This window comes from Mustela putorius, unplaced genomic scaffold (assembly GCF_011764305.1).
Source record: "Mustela putorius furo isolate JIRA1106 unplaced genomic scaffold, ASM1176430v1.1 tig00000870_pilon_pilon_pilon, whole genome shotgun sequence".
Lineage (NCBI taxonomy): Eukaryota > Metazoa > Chordata > Mammalia > Carnivora > Mustelidae > Mustela > Mustela putorius.
In genome coordinates this window covers 1,617,511-1,634,148 of record NW_025421503.1, presented here as the reverse complement: position 1 = coordinate 1,634,148, position 16,638 = coordinate 1,617,511, and the positions used below count along the sequence as shown (strand labels likewise).

Here is a 16,638-nt window from a genome sequence, read left to right as displayed (position 1 = left end):
CTGTCTGGTGTTGGGAGGTTTTGGTTGGCTATCCCCATCTAGGGCAGAAATCCCTTCTTCACCAGTGGGAAGAAGTGGAGGTGATGAAAACACAAAGCTAGGAATTTCCCATAGTATATAAATTGCAAATATAAAGCAAGATCTATGTACATGAATGTCCATTTACGCATTGTTTGTACTAGCAATAACCTGAAAACCACCTAAAGTTCCACCATTAGACAATTCTAAATTGTTGAGTGCCCATTATCTCTCTCTCTCTCTACACACACACACACACACACACACACACACACACACATCTCACATATTCTTTACCTCTTCATCTATCAATGGACACTAGGGTTGCTTCCATAATTTGACCATTGTAAATAATGCTGCAATTAAAATAAGGATGCATCTATCTTTTGGGTAATGTTTCTGTATTCTTTAGGTAAATACCCAGTAGTGGAATTAGTGAATAATTCTATTTTTGATCTTTTGAAAACCTCCATACTGTTTTCCACATTGACCACAAAGGTTTGCATTCCTACCAACAGTGTGTGGGTGTGCCTTTTTCCCCATATCCTCAACACTTGTTTTTTTGTGTGTGTTTTTGATTTTAGCCATTTTGACAGGTATGAGGTGATATCTCATTGTTTTTTAAAGATTTATTTATTTGTTTTAGAAATAGCAGAGGGGCAGACAGAAGGAGAGGGAGAGAAGCAGACTCCCTGCTAAGTAGAGAGCCTGACACAGGGCTCAATCCTACAACCCTGAGACCTGAGGCAAAATCAAGAGTCGGGTGATTATTTTTAACTTTATGGGGAACCTCCATACTCTTTTCTAGAGTGGCTGCACCAGCTTGCATTCCCATCAGCAGTGTGAGACAATTCCCCTTTCTCCCCATCCTCACCAACACTTGTTGTTTCTTTTGTTGTTAATTTTAGCCTTTCTGACAGGGTGCGAAGGGATGTTTCATTGTAGTTTTGATTTGCGCTTCCCTGATGATGAGTGATATTGAGCATTATATATTATCATATGTCCATTAGCCATCTGTATGTCTACTTTGGAGAAAAATCTGTTCATGTCCTGTGCCCATTTTTTTAAGTGGATTATTTGAGGTTTTTCTGGTGTTGAGCTGTATAAATTCTTTATATATTCTAGATACTAGCCCTTTATTGGATATGTCATTTGCAAATATCTCTTCCTATTCAGTAGGTTATCTTTTAGTTGTGTTGCTTATTTCTTTTGCGATCCAGAAGCTTATTATTTTGATGTAGTCCATGGAGCAAAATTTAGCAGCTAAAAGATTGAAGTAGTGTATCTGTATATGATGGTATAGTATAGAAATATCTCTAAGATAAACTTAAGTAAAAAAAATTTAAGTTTATATTAGCATCCCTTTTTTGTAAGTGTATATGTATTTTTATTTTGTAAAGTTACTCTGGAAATTACTGACAGTAATTACTGACAGTGCCTTTGGTGTTTAGATTAGGAATTTATCAATAAGGAGGAGGGACTATAGCTCATTTTACACCTTTCTGAGAGTTTGACTATTTTTTATCAAATGCATTATTAATTCATTTTTATAATGAAAATAAAAGTAAAAAGGTATGATCTCCATTACTAATGAAGCCGTTGTCAAGTGGAAAGATTAACAGAATTTCACAAAATAAGTTTGAGATTTCAACAGCACAAGCTAGTGTCTGGACTTACCATTGAAATAAGATCAAATAGTGCACAGCATATGGAACACTGAAGGAGTAAACTGAGGGAAAGGTCAGTTGGATTAGAAATTTTTTAAGTTTCTTATTTCAAAGGGGTTGCTTCTGAGTACAAATAGTTTAGTTCTGCAATTAAGTATGACACATACTTAAAACAGGAAACTGTGCTCCTCAATATCACAGTTTTGTCATCTAGTTCTATTTTTGAAAGAAAAGCAAATAACTAAATTCCTAGAAATGTTACTGAAACTGGTAAAGAAGCCATAAAGCTTCTGTTTATTGTGTTATAAAATAATCCATGTAAAAGCAGCATAGTTATATGGTCACTAGGGCCAAGCCTGAGCTTTCACCAAGATTGTCAAGGAATGTACCTGGAATGTTACTATTTTCACAAAATCAACAAAAGAATTGTTTAATATGTCTAACTTACTAAGCCAGTGGTTTAGGCTGTAGGTTTCTTTGTAAAGTGAAAGTGGCCTTAGAGCCCAATTGAAAACAAAACTGATTTTAACATCAGAGCAGAATGTATTTTATCCTTTCTGTCCACCTTTTTATCCTTCTCTAAATCAATATTTACAGTTTTAATGTTATATTATTGTTGTTACCTTATTTCTTAGTTAAAATATGCTCTTAAGAACTTTAAAAATAACTTGCTCTTCCCCCATAAGCTTCTACTTAATAGGCACTGTCATAAAAGGTCCCCTAAAAAAAAAAAGGTTCTTTCAGTATTGCTAATGTTGAGACCCCAGCACACTTCTAACAAATCAAGTCAGATTTTGTTAAGTTCAATTTAAGGGATGAATCAGCCTTGGGAGTCTTCTAAATGAATTACAAATTAATTGAATGAGTATGTTCAGTGTTCTGTTCATTATTCCTTCCATTCTGACAATAATATAGACTGGCTTGCACTGGAGCATTTGTTGCAATGGAAATATATGAGAACACTTACATTGGCTGTTATGGTGGATTATTTGAATCTACATAGAACCTATTAGTGTTTATTTTGCTTTCTGTTTTATTTTGAGAATTTCAGCTACACAAATTACTGTATAATCAATATAGAATGAGAGCCTAATGAGATATTTATGTAAATAACTCTGGGTGCCTGGATGGCTCAGTTGGTTAAGTATCTTCCTTCTGCTCTGGTCATGATCCCAGAGTCCTGGGATTGAGTCCCACATTGGGCTTCCTGCTCAGCAGGACATCTGCTTCTCCCTCTGCTCCTCACCCCACTCCAGTGCTCTCTCTCTCACTCTCTTTCTCTCTCAAATAAATAAAATCTTAAAAAAAAGTAAAATAAATAAATAACTTGAAGCTTATTCCACTTGATTTAAAAAAAAAAAACTTGGGTGTCATGTTTTACTTTATTTATTAGGGATATATAATTATTTCAGTACCAGTTCTTATAACACATGTTGCTTATCATGTTTTTTAAGTAGAGGAAGAAAAGATTCATCTGATAAGGAACTTGATTATTAACATACACACAGAACAGCTATTATATTTTTTATGAATAGACACATTACTTATATAATCTAAATTCACTCTTTTGGTGGTAAACCATGAATTTATATATTGCTTTCCTTCCTGATGTTTAAAGCTCTCTTTCAAAAGGTTGTAGCTTTAAACAATTTTTTTGAAGATTATTTATTTGTCAGAGAGCAAGCACAAGCAGGAGAGTGGCAGTCTAAGGGAGAAGCAGGCTTCCTACTGAACAAGGAGACTGATGTGGGACTCAATCTCAGGACCCTGGGATCATGATCTGAACTGAAGGCAGACACTTAACTGAGTCACCCAGGTGTTCCAAGGTTGTAGCTTTAAAACAAATTTGCACTTGTTGGTTAGTATTATATCAGTTTTAGCTATGATAACTCTTTTAAGTCCTATTTTATACATTGTATAGATTATTTTCCACTGTTATTCAATTTAAGAGAGGGTTCCATTTTAAATTTCAGTTAGGAAGGGAACATTGAAATCATGTTGTTGGGTGTCTGGTGACTCAGTGGGCTAAGCATCTTCCTTCAGCTAAGTCATGATCTCAGGGTCCTGGGATCTAGGCCCACCTTGGTCTCCCTGCTCACTGGGAAGTCTGCTTCTCCCTCCCCCTGCTTCTGCTCTCTCTCTCTCTCTCTCAAATAAATAAATAAAGTCTAAAAAAATGAAAGAAAGAAATCAGTATATATCTACAAAGTATTTGAGGTGTAGCCTGAAACGAGGGCAGCAACAGAGCCTCATACCTCATTCCATGATTTGCAACATTTCTCCTCAACTCAATCTCACTGGTTTTCTCTCTATCACTCTCTTGATCTCTCATTATTCTTTCATCACAAAAACATGCATACACATACAGGATATCTATACAGGATATATATTTTTAGTTAAAATTTATTTTCAGGTTGTTTTTACTACCCTTTGAGATAATTGGAGACATCATAGGGATGAAGGTACTAGGGAAAAAATCAGATTTCTATTTCTAGCTCTGCCATGTACATTCTGTGCCCTGTTGAATGAGTTCTCTGACCTTGATTTTCTGACTCCCTATTGGAAAACTGGAAGTCATTATTCTATCATGCTTCTTCTGATTTACTTCCTAGGGGTGCCTCCAGGATTTATTGAATTAAAAAAATATAAACGACCATAGTTTATTGGATTAAAAAAAGAATCTAAGAAAAAAAAAGGATAAGGTTATTATGAAACTTTATGAAGCCATAAATCTGATTTTTAAGTCTACATTATCTTCTTACACTTTTTATTTATAATTATAACATTAGTACAAAACCTATGTATGGCAAATCTAGATTAATTTATTTAAAAAAACACAGTGATGTGATGCTGTTATTTTAAAAATGTATGTAGTGTGAATGTAAATATGTGTATCATAGAAAAAAAAGCTTGAAAAATACACATTATAATGTTAACAAGTGCTATTTCCCAGAATTGTGGATGATATAAAATCTTTTTTTTTAAATTTATCTGTATTTTCTGCAATGGCAATGCATTATTTAAGTGATTGCAACAATTTAAAATAAATACTACTTAATTTCTAACAGTTAAACATTCTTTTTTTAAAAGATTTTATTTGTTTATTTGATAGAGATCACAAGTAGGCAGAGAGGCAGGCAGAGAGAGAGAGGAGGAAGCAGGCTCCCTGCTGAGCAGAGAGCCCAATGTGGGGCTCGATCCCAGGACCCTGGGATCATGACCTGAGCTGAAGGCAGAGGCTTTATCCCACTGAGCCACCCAGGTGCCCCTAACAGTTAAACATTCTTTACTCATTTTATTCTAGCACACTTTCATGTTATGGAAATAAATATGGACAGGCCCATTTCAAAATGGGGGAACACATATTAAGAACTGTGAAATCAGAAGTGCCTGGGTGTCACAGCCAGTTAAGCCTCCAATTACTGGTTTCAGCTCAGGTTGTGATCTTAGGGTCCTAAGGCTTTATGCTGAGCATGGAGCCTGCTTAAGAATCTCTCTCCCTCTCCTTTTACCCCTCCCCCCACCACTCCCTCTCTTTCAAATAAATTAATTTAAAAACTGTGAAATTAATTTAGCTACTGTTATGTGTTGAAAGTAACCTAGCAAATATCACCCAGATGGTCCTTTCTATAAAATTCTTTTCTTTTATTACTCTAATTATTTTAAATCTGTTTTAACAGCTACAAGATCGCACTCAGTTCAGTGACCAAGACTTAGCCACCCTTAAGAAGTACTGGGACAATGGAATGACCAGCCTTGGTTCAGTTTGTAGAGAGAAAATTGAAGCAGTTGCAACTGAATTAAATGTTGACTGTGAAATAGTTCGGGTAAGACATTTTCAATAATTTTCATGCTGTGGTTGAAGACTGTCATAAATTAAAGCTTTAAAAAAATTGCACGAGGTACTGTAAACAAGAACATCAATAAAGTGAAAAAGATAATCCACAGAATAGAAGGAAATATGCTCAAATCACATATCTGATAAGGAACTTCTATTCAGGGTATATAAATATTAACTGTTACATCTTAATAATAAAAAGACAAATAATGAAATTAAAAATGGGCAAAAAATTTGAACGCACATTTATCCAAAGGTGATATATAAATGGTCAATAAATACACAAAAATGTTAATCATTTATAATTCTGGAAATCAAAACCACAATGAGATACCACTTAATAGCCAATATGATGTCTATAATAAAAAAGACAGATGATAAGAAGTGTTGACCAGGATGTGGATAAATTGGAACCATTATACACTTCTGGTGGAAATGAAAAATGTTTTATCCACATTGGAAAATAATCCTCAAAATTTTTAACGTAAAGTTATCATAGAACCAGCAATTACACTCTAAGTTATATACCCAAAAGAAATGAAATGTATGTATACTCAAAAACTTACACATGCTTGTTTGTTTTATTTCTTAAATTCCATATATGAGTGAAATCATATGGTATTTCTCATTCTCTGATTTATTTCACTTAGCATAATACTCTGCAGCTCCATTGACATCACTGCAAATGGTAAGATTTCATTCTTTTCTATGACTGAGTAATAATCCATTCATCAGTCAATGGACACTTGGCCTAGTTTCATAATTTAGCTATTATTGATAATGCTGTTATGAACATTGGCCTGCATCTATCCCTTTGAATGAGTATTTTTGTATTCTTCAGATAAATACATAGTAATGCAACTGCTGGGTCATAGGGTAGTTCTATTTTTAACTTTTTGAGGAACCTCCATATTGTTTTCCATAGTGGCTGTACCAGTTTGCATTCCATAAACAGTGCAAGAAGGTTCTCCTCTCTCCACATGCTTGCCAACACCTGTTGTTTTTTATGTTGTTAATTTTAGCCATTTTAATAGGTGTGAGGTGATAGCTCATTGTAGTTCTGGTATTTCCCTGATGATCAGTAATGGTGAGCATCTTTTCATGTGCTGTGGGCCATCTGAGTGTCTTCTTTTGAAATGGTCTTCTGACCATTTTTGATTGGATTATTCATTTGGGGATGTTGAATTTGATAAATTCTTTGTAGATTTTGGATACTAAGCCTTCATCAGATATTTCATTTGCCAATATCTTCTCCTATTCTTTAGGTTGACTTTTAGTTTTGTTGATTGTTTCCTTTGTGCAGAAGCTTTTTATTTTGATGAAACAAATGAGCATAGGGGAAGGAGAGAGAGAAAAAGAAACCAAGAAACAGATTCTTAACTATATAAAATAAACTAATAGTTTCAAGGAAGGTGATTGGGGAGATGGCTTATAGGTGCTGGGGATTAAGGAGTACACTTGTGATGAGCGTCAGGTTGTATGTAAGTGTTGAATCACTAAATTGTACACCTGAAAGTAATATTACACTGTACGTTATCAAATTGGAATTAAAAAAAACTTTAAAAAATTTTATATATGAATATTCATAACAGCATTGTTCATAATAATCAAAGTGGGAAAAAAAACAAGTGTCCATCAAGTGAATGCATAAACAAAACGTTATCTATGCATATAAATATAAACCTAGACTTTCATCATCTTGTGTAATTTTGTCATAATGCAAATGACTTATAGAGATAGATCATAGATAGATAGATAGATAACTATTTGATTTTAAAATAGGCAAAGGAACTGAATAGACATTTTTCCAAAGATCTTCCCAATACTGGTGGAGTGTTTATTGACACCCCCCAGAATAGTCTGTAGTGTGCTCCAAACCATCTTCTCCTCCGGGTGGTCTGCACTGTGCGGGAGGGAGCGCTCCGCGAAGTCGCGGGTGGCGACTGTGCGCTCCCGCGGAGTCTGGGCTGGCCAAAGAAGACATACAAATGGCCAACAAATATATGAGAAGGTATGCAACATCATTAATCATCAGGGAAATGCAAATCAAAAGAATAATGAGATATCACCTCACACCTACTAGGATGATTATTAGCAATGAAATACAAGATAACAACTGTTGGAGAGGATGTGGTAAAATGGGAACCCTTAAACACTATTGATGAGAATGTAAATTGGTGCAGGCAGTATGGAAAGACTGTATTGAAGTTCCAAAAAAAATTTTTAAAAACTAAACTAAAAATAGAACTGCCATGTGATTCATCAATCCCACCTCTGAATATATACCCAAAGAAGTTTAAGTCACTATCTCAAAAAGATATCTTCATTCCCAAATTCACTGAAGCATTATTCACAATATCCGATATGGAAACAACCTAATGCCCATCAAGAGATGAAAGGATAAAGAAAATGGAGAACAGGGGCGCCTGGGTGGCTCAGTGGGTTAAGCCACTGCCTTTGGCTCAGGTCATGATCTCGGGGTCCTGGGAACAAGTCCCAAATAGGGCTCTCTGCTCGGCGGGGGGCCTGCTTCCCTCTCTCTCTCTGCCAGCCTCTCTACCTACCTGTAATCTCTCTCTGTCAAATAAATAAATAAAATCTTTAAAAAAAAAAAAAAGAAAGAAAATGGAGAACATACATACAATGGAATATCATTCAGCCTTAAAAGCCTTGCAACATTTCTTTGAAAAAGATGGATGGTACTTTGATAGGAATTGCATTAAATGTGTAGATTGCTTTAGGTAGCATAGACATTTTCACAATATTTATTCTTCCAATCCAGGAGCATGGAACATTTTTCCATTTCTTTGTGTCTTCCTCAATTTCTTTCATGAGTACTTTATAGTTTTCTGAGTATAGAATCTGTGCCTCTTTAGTTAGGTTTATTCCTAGGTATCTTATGGTTTTGGGTGCAATTGTAAATGGGATTGACTCCTTAATTTCTCTTTCTTCTGTCTTGTTGTTGGTGTAGAGAAATGCAACTGATTTCTGTGCATTGATTTTATATCCTGACACTTTACTGAATTCCTGTATAAGTTCTAGCAGTTTTGGAGTGGAGTCTTTTGGGTTTTCCACATATAGTATCATATCATCTGCGAAGAGTGACAAATAATTCTAAAATTTATATGGAACCAGAAAAGACCTCGAATAGCCAAAGGGATATTGAAAAAGAAAGCCAACGTTGGTGGCATCACAATTCCGGACTTCAAGCTCTATTACAAAGCTGTCATCATCAAGACAGCATGGTACTGGCACAAAAACAGACACATAGATGGAACAGAATAGAGAGCCCAACACATAGATGGAACAGAATAGAGAGCCCAGAAATAGACCCTCAACTCTACGGTCAACTAATCTTCGACAAAGCAGGAAAGAATGTCCAATGGAAAAAAGACAGCCTCTTCAACAAATGGTGCTGGGAAAATTGGACCATTTCCTTACACCACACACGAAAATAGACTCAAAATGGATGAAGGACCTCAATGTGTGAAACGAATCCATCCAAATCCTTGAGGAGAACACAGGCAGCAACCTCTTCGACCTCAGCTGCAGCAACATCTTCCTAGGAACAACACCAAAAGCAAGGGAAGCAAGGGCAAAAATGAACTATTGGGATTTCATCAAGATCAAAAGCTTTTGCACAGCAAAGGAAACAGTTAACAAAATCAAAAGACAACTGACAGAATGGGAGAAGATATTTGCAAACGACATATCAGATAAAGGACTAGTGTCCAGAATCTATAAAGAACTTAGCAAACTCAACACCCAAAGAACAAATAATCCAATCAAGAAATGGGCAGAGGACATGAACAGACATTTCTGCAAAGAAGACATCCAGATGGCCAACAGACACATGAAAAAGTGCTCCATATCACTCGGCATCAGGGAAATACAAATCAAAACCACAATGAGATATCACCTCACACTAGTCAGAATGGCTAAAATAAACAAGTCAGGAAATGACAGATGCTGGCGAGGATGCTGAGAAAGGGTAACCCTCCTACACTGTTGGTGGGAATGCAAGCTGGTGCAGCCACTCTGGAAAACAGCATGGAGGTTCCTCAAAATGTTGAAAATAGAACTGCCCTATGACCCAGCAATTGCACTATTGGGTATTACCCTAAAGATACAAACGTAGTGATCCAAAGGGGCACGTGCACCCGAATGTTTATAGCAGCAATGTCCACAATAGCCAAACTATGGAAAGAACCTAGATGTCCATCAACAGATGAATGGATCAAGATGATGTGGTATATATACACAATGGAATACTATGCAGCCATCAAAAGAAATGAAATCTTGCCATTTGCGACAACATGGATGGAACTAGAGCGTATCATGCTTAGCGAAATAAGTCAAGCAGAGAAAGACAACTATCATATGATCTCCCTGATGTGAGGAAGTGGTGATGCAACATGGGGGCTTAAGTGGGTAGGAGAAGAATAAATGAAACAAGATGGGATTGGGAGGGAGACAAACCATAAGTGACTCTTAATCTCACAAAAAAACTGAGGGTTGCTGGGGGGAGGGGGTTTGGGAGAAGGGGGTCGGATTATGGACATTGGGGAGGGTTTGTGCTTTGGTGAGTGATGTAAAGTGTGTAAACCTGGTGATTCACAGACCTGTACCCCTGGGGATAAAAATATATGTTTATAAAAAATTAAAAATTTAAAAAAAAAGCCTTGCAACAACATGGATGAAACTGGAGGTTATTATGCTAAGGGAAATAAACCAGACATAGAACACCAAATGCTACATAATACTACTGATTTTTAATTCATAGAAATGGAGAGTAGAATAGGGATGAGGGTAGGGGGAAATGTGGAGGAATTAGTCAAAGCATACAACATTTCAGTTACACAAGATGAATAAATTCTAGAGATCTACTGCATAGAATGTTGCCTATAGTCAAAAATACTATATTGTATACTTAAAAAAATTTCCAAAAGGGTAGATATTATGAAATGTTATCATATATTAATAATAATAATAATAAATAAGAGTAATTAAAAAACAAGAGGAAAGTTGGTAATGATGTGCAGGTTTATGACATAGATTGTGGGGATGGTTTCATAGGTGTATACTTATCTTCAAACCCATCAGGTTGTATACATTAATCATGTACAGCTATTTATGCAAGCAAAGATAAAACTACCTTCAATCAATAGGATCTAATGGACATTTATAGAGCACACAACCAAACAACAGTAGTATACACATTTCTTTTAAGTGCCCAGGGAACACCTATCAAGTTAAAATGCATCCTGGACCATTAAACAAACATCAATAAATTGAAAAAATGAAATCATACAGCATATGTTTCTGACGATAGTTGAACCAAAGTACAAGTTAATAATAGAAAGATAACAAGAAGATCTCCAAATGCTTGGGAGTTACACAATACATCTCTAAATAATCCACAGGTCAAAGAGGAAATCTAAAGGGAAATAAAAATATATATATTTGAGGTTTAGTTTCTGCTCTTGCATGTAAGAAGTTGGAGTTTTACTTTATCTTAACACAAAGAAAAAGCTAAAAAATTAATAAATTAACAAATTTTCCTAGATATGCCAGGTAAACGAGGTAATAGGGCAAACTACTGACCCCAGGATGGGAGAGATAAGCAGGTGAATATAAAGAATCACAACTACTGGAGCAGAAACCTCTGTGGGAATCAGTACTGAGGTTAAAAAACAAAAGAAAATATAAAGTATAATTGACAAATTGCTGAAGGCTCAGTGTGGAAAGTCTTGGACTTAAAAACTACAGGAAGGTTGTCAGTCATAAAGGGGTTCCCATACTTTTATGAGTTCTACTTCCAGGAGGTCTATCAAGTTCTCAATGTGAATATGGGGGAAGAGCCCCTCATCCATGTCAGGCAAGGGTAGGAAAAAAGTGACTACAGATAATCCCCAATTTATGATGGTTTGACTTAAGATTTTCAACTTCACAATGGTGTAAAAGCAATATGTGTTCATTAGAAATCATACTTCAAATTATGAATTTTAGTCTTCAGGCTAGCAATATGCAGTACAATACTCTCTCATGATGCTGGGCAGAAGAGATGAACCACAACTACCAGTCAAATACATAACTAGGATAAATGACCAATACACTTACAATCATTCTGTACCATGTAACCATTCTGTTTTTCACATTAAATATACTATTCAATAAGCTACATGAAATAGTCAACAATTTTTATAAAATAGGCTTTGTGTTAGATTAGTTTGCCCACCTATAAGCTAATGTGTTCTGAACATTTCTAAATTAGGCTAGATTAAGCTATGATGTTCAATAGCTTAGGTGTATTAAATACATTTTTGACTTATGATATTTTCAAATTATGATGGGTTTATTGGGATGCAAACATATGGTAAGTCAAGGAAAAAGTATATTGTAAAATGTGTTAAAGCATTCTGTTCTTCTTGACAAGGCCTACATTAAAAAAAACAAACAAACAAACAAACAAAAAAAAAAACGATTTTACCATAACCTAACCTACTGGGGATTTCTCAGTGCCTAATCAACCTGGAAGAAGTGAAATAACCAACTGAAGCTTTCTCTAGCTATTCTGCTCCACTTAAAGTTTGTGGATGGTGCTAAAGAGCACTTGTGAAATTCACAGGCCAGGTGCACAGACTAATTATAATAGTGATAGTAATTGTAAGACTGTAGACTACTTCCCCACACCACATTTTACCACTACTAACTAAAGGACTGTTTATCAGAGTTCCTTTCACCCAGTACACTGTGTGTGACATTTAACAAAAAATTACAAGGTATACTAAAAGGCAAATCAAAAACACCCTATAGTTTGAAGAGACAGAGCAAGAATCTGAACCAGATTCAGGTATGACAAGGATGTTAGAATTACAGACCAGAAATGTAAAGTAACTATGATTGATAGGCTAGAACTGTAGTTTTTAAAAAGCAGAAAACATGTCAGAACAAACAGGTTATGTAAGAAGAGAGATAGAAATCCTAATTGAGAAACAAACAGAAATGATCAAAAATTCTGCAACAGAAATGAAGGTTGACATTGATGGGCTTATTCGTAGATGGCATGTCTGTGAAAAGAATCTCTGTGGTGAGGGATATGTCAACAGAAACTTCCAAAACCAAATAGCAAAAAGATATAAAAGACAGAAATAAAACAGAACAACATATACAAGAACTGTGGAACAATTCAAAAATATATAACATATGCATAATGGGGATGCCAGAAGAAGAAAATGAAACAATAGAAATATTTGAAGCAATAATGACTGAGAAATCCCTCAAATAAATGTCAGACAGCAAATCATAGATCCAGCAAGCTCAGAGAACTTGGCAGGATAAATGCAAAACAAAACAACAACAAGCAAAACCCCACAAAATACACCTAGGTATATCATATTCATATTGCAGGGAACAGAAAAAGAATAAATCTTGAGAGAAGAAAAAGGGGAAAATATCTTACCTATAGAGAAGCAAATTTAAAAATTATGTCTGACATCTTAGAAGTCATGCAAAGGAAAGGAGAGTAAAGTAAAATTTTTAAAGTTTGTTAAAAATGCACACCAACCTAGAATTTTGTATTTATGAAATTATCCTTCAAAAGTGAAGGAGATATAAAATTTTTCTTAGACAAACAACAAAAATAGTGAGTATTCATTGCCAGTAGAACTGCTTGCAAGAAATCAAAAGTTTTCAGAAAGAAATAAAATGATGTAGCTCAAAGACTTGAATCTGTATAAAGGAACAGTGTAAGAGAATAGCAAAGGTAAAAAGATGCTCCACAGGATGAACATAAAGGATACTACATATTAAAATTCGTGGGATGCAGCTAAAGTAGTGCTGAGAGTGAAATTTATAACACTGAGTTATACATTAGCAAAAAGAAAAATCTCAAATCAATAATCTAAGCACTCCATCTCAAAAAACCACAAAAGGGACCAAGATAAACACAAAGCAAACAGGAGGAAGGAAATATTAAAGTTGTGAGCAAAACTCAATGGAACTGAAAAAAGTACAATTTACATTAGTACACCGAAGGGATACATGCACCACAAAGTTTATAGAAGCATTATCTACAATAGCCAAATTACAGCGAGAGCCCAAGAGTTCAACGACTAATGAGTGTAAAAGGAAGATATATATATATATGGAAGATATATATATATATATATATATATATATATATATATATATATTACTTAGCCATCAAAAGGAATGGAATGAACTCTTGCCTTTGGCAATGACTTGGATGGAGCTAGAGAGTATTATGCTAAGTGATATCAGTGAATCAGAGAAAGACAAATACCATATGATTTCACTCATATGTGGAACTTCAGAAAAAAATAGATAAGCATAGGGGAAGGGAAAAAAGAGAGAGGGAAGCAAACCATAAGAGACTTTTAAGGATAGAGAAAAAACAGGGTTGATGGAGGGCGATGGGTGGGGAGGATGGGCTAAATGGGTGATAGCTATTAAGGAGGGCACTTGGGATGAGAACTGGGATTTATATGTAAGTGATGAATCACTAAATTTTACACCTGAAACCAAATTAACCATATGTGTTAACTAATTAGAATTTAAGGTAAAAATTGAATTTAAAAAGACACAAAAGAATATTACTCAGCCATAAAAAAGAGTGAAACTTGCCATTTCCAACAACACAGATAGAGCTAGAGAGTATTATGCTAAGTGAGAGAAGTCAGTCAAAGAAAGACAAATACGGGGCACCTGGGTGGCTCAGTGAGTTAAAGCCTCTGCCTTCAGCTTGGGTTGTGATCCTGGGGTCCTGGGATTGAGCCCCGCATCAGCCTTTCTGCTCAGTGGGGAAACTGCTTCCTCCTCTCTCTCTGCCTGCCTCTCTGCCTACTTGTGATCTTTGTCAAATAAATAAATTTAAAAAAAAAGAAAGACAGGGCGCCTGGGTGGCTCAGTGGGTTAAAGCCTCTGCTTTCGGCTCGGGTCATGATCCCAGGGTCCTGGGATCGAGTCCCACATCGGGCTCTTTCCTTGGTGGGGAGCCTGCTTCACTTCCTCTCTCTCTGCCTGCCTCTGCCTACTTGTGATCTCTCTCTGTCAAATAAATAAATCTTAAAAAAAAAAAAGACAAATACTATATGATTTCACTAATATGTGGAATTTAAGAAGCAAAACAAATGAGGAGAGAGAGAGAAAGAAACCAAGAAATGAACTCTTAACTATAGAGAATAAACCCATTGTTACCAGAAGGGAGGCGGGTTGGGGGATGAGTTAACTAGGTGATAGAGATTAAGGAATGCACTTGTAATGAGCACTGGGTATTGTATGGGAGTATTGAATCATTATTTTGTACACCTGTAACTAATATTACACTCTATGTAAACTGGGATTTGAATAAAAATTTTAAAATAACCCCAAAAATAAAATAATTAAACATAACTTTAACAAAATAGGTACAAGAACTATAAGAGGAAATCTACAAAACTCTGAAGAAATGAAATACTTAAGTAAATTGAGAGGTTTTCTATGTACATAGATTGACTCAGTATTGTTAGTATGTCACTTCTTCACAACTTGATCTATAAATTTAATGGAAACACAATAATAATCCCTCAAGTTATTTTGTGGATATTGACAAACTGATTCAAAGTTCATATAAAATAGCAACAATATAGAATAGCCAATGAAATATCAAAAGAGAAAAGTCAGAAGACTGACACTGCCAAACTTCAAAACTTAGCATAAGCTACACCAATCAACACAATGTGGTATTGGCAAAAGTATAAAAAAATAAGTGGTAGAGAAGAATGGGGAGACTAGAAGTAGATGTACAAAAATATAGTCAACTTATCTTTGACAAAAGTATGTGGCAAGTGAATGGAAAAATAAATAATTTGTTCTTGAAGTAAAATTGGCTTACAATGTTATATCAGCTTTAGGTGTACAACATATTAACTTATAATTCTATACATTCCTCAGTGATCACCCACATAAGCGTAGTGATTGATTACACACACACACACACACACACACACACACACACCTACATATATGTTATATATAATACACATAAATCTTATTTTATATATATTTTGTTACTTTTTTCTACAAACTTATTACTGAAGTAAAATTGACTCTTTACATTTTTAATTTCAAGTTTTAATTTAAATTCTAGTTAACATACATGGTAAAATTCATTTCATGTGTAGAATTTAGTGATTTCTCACTTACATATAACGCCCAGTGTTCATCTCAACAAGTGCCCTCCAAGGGGCACCTGGATGGCTCAGTGGGTTAAAGCCTCTGCCTTCAGCTCAGGTCATGATCTCAGGGTCCTGGGATTGAGTCCTGCATCAGACTCTCTGCTCAACAGGTAGCCTGCTTCCCCCTCTTTTTCTGTGCCTGCCTCTCTGCCTACTTGTGATCTGTGTCTGTCAAATAAATAAATAAAATCTTAAAACACACACACAAAACAAACAAACAAAAAAAAAGTGTCCTACTTAGTACCCATTACCCATTTAGCCCATCCCCCATCCACCTCTCTCTGTCAACCCTCAGTTTGTTCTCCATTGTTAAGAGTCTCTTATGGTTTGCTTCTCTCACTCTTTATTTTTCCCCTTTCCCTATGTTCATCTATTTTGTTTCATAAATTCTATGTATGAGAGAAACCATATGGTATTTTCTTTCACTACCTGACTTATTTTATGTATAATACTCTCTAGCTCCATCCATGTCATTGCAAATGACAAAATTTCATTCCTTTCCATGGCTGAGTAATATTCCAGTGTGTGTGTATGTGTGTGTGTATATATATACACACACACACACCCCACATCATCTTTTTGTTTTGTTTTGTTTTCAGTTTCAGAGGTAGAGTTTTGTAATTCATCACTTGCATATAACACCCAGTGCTGATTACATCAAGTGTCCTCTTTAATGCCCATCACCCAGTCACCCCATCTTCTTACCCACCTCCTCCAGCTACCTTCAGTTTGTTCCCTATAGTTAAGGGTTTCTTATGGTTTGTCTCTCTCTCTCTCTCTCTGATTTTGTCTTATTTACCACATCTTTTTTATTCATCAGTCTTTGGAGAATTGGGCTCTATCCATACTATGGCTATTGTTGATAATACCGCTATAA

The 16,638-nt window shown here is 35.4% G+C and overlaps 1 protein-coding gene across 1 annotated transcript in view; it reads left to right on the top strand.

Annotated features, from left to right (window-relative positions):
• The window catches only part of HDX (highly divergent homeobox), a 247,300-nt gene that overhangs the window by 177,504 nt on the left and 53,158 nt on the right, over window positions 1-16,638 (top strand). The window contains exon 5 of the mRNA XM_004776045.2: window positions 5,366-5,512. Coding sequence (XP_004776102.1) covers window positions 5,366-5,512 — 147 coding nt within the window. The remainder of the gene's footprint in view (window positions 1-5,365; window positions 5,513-16,638) is intronic.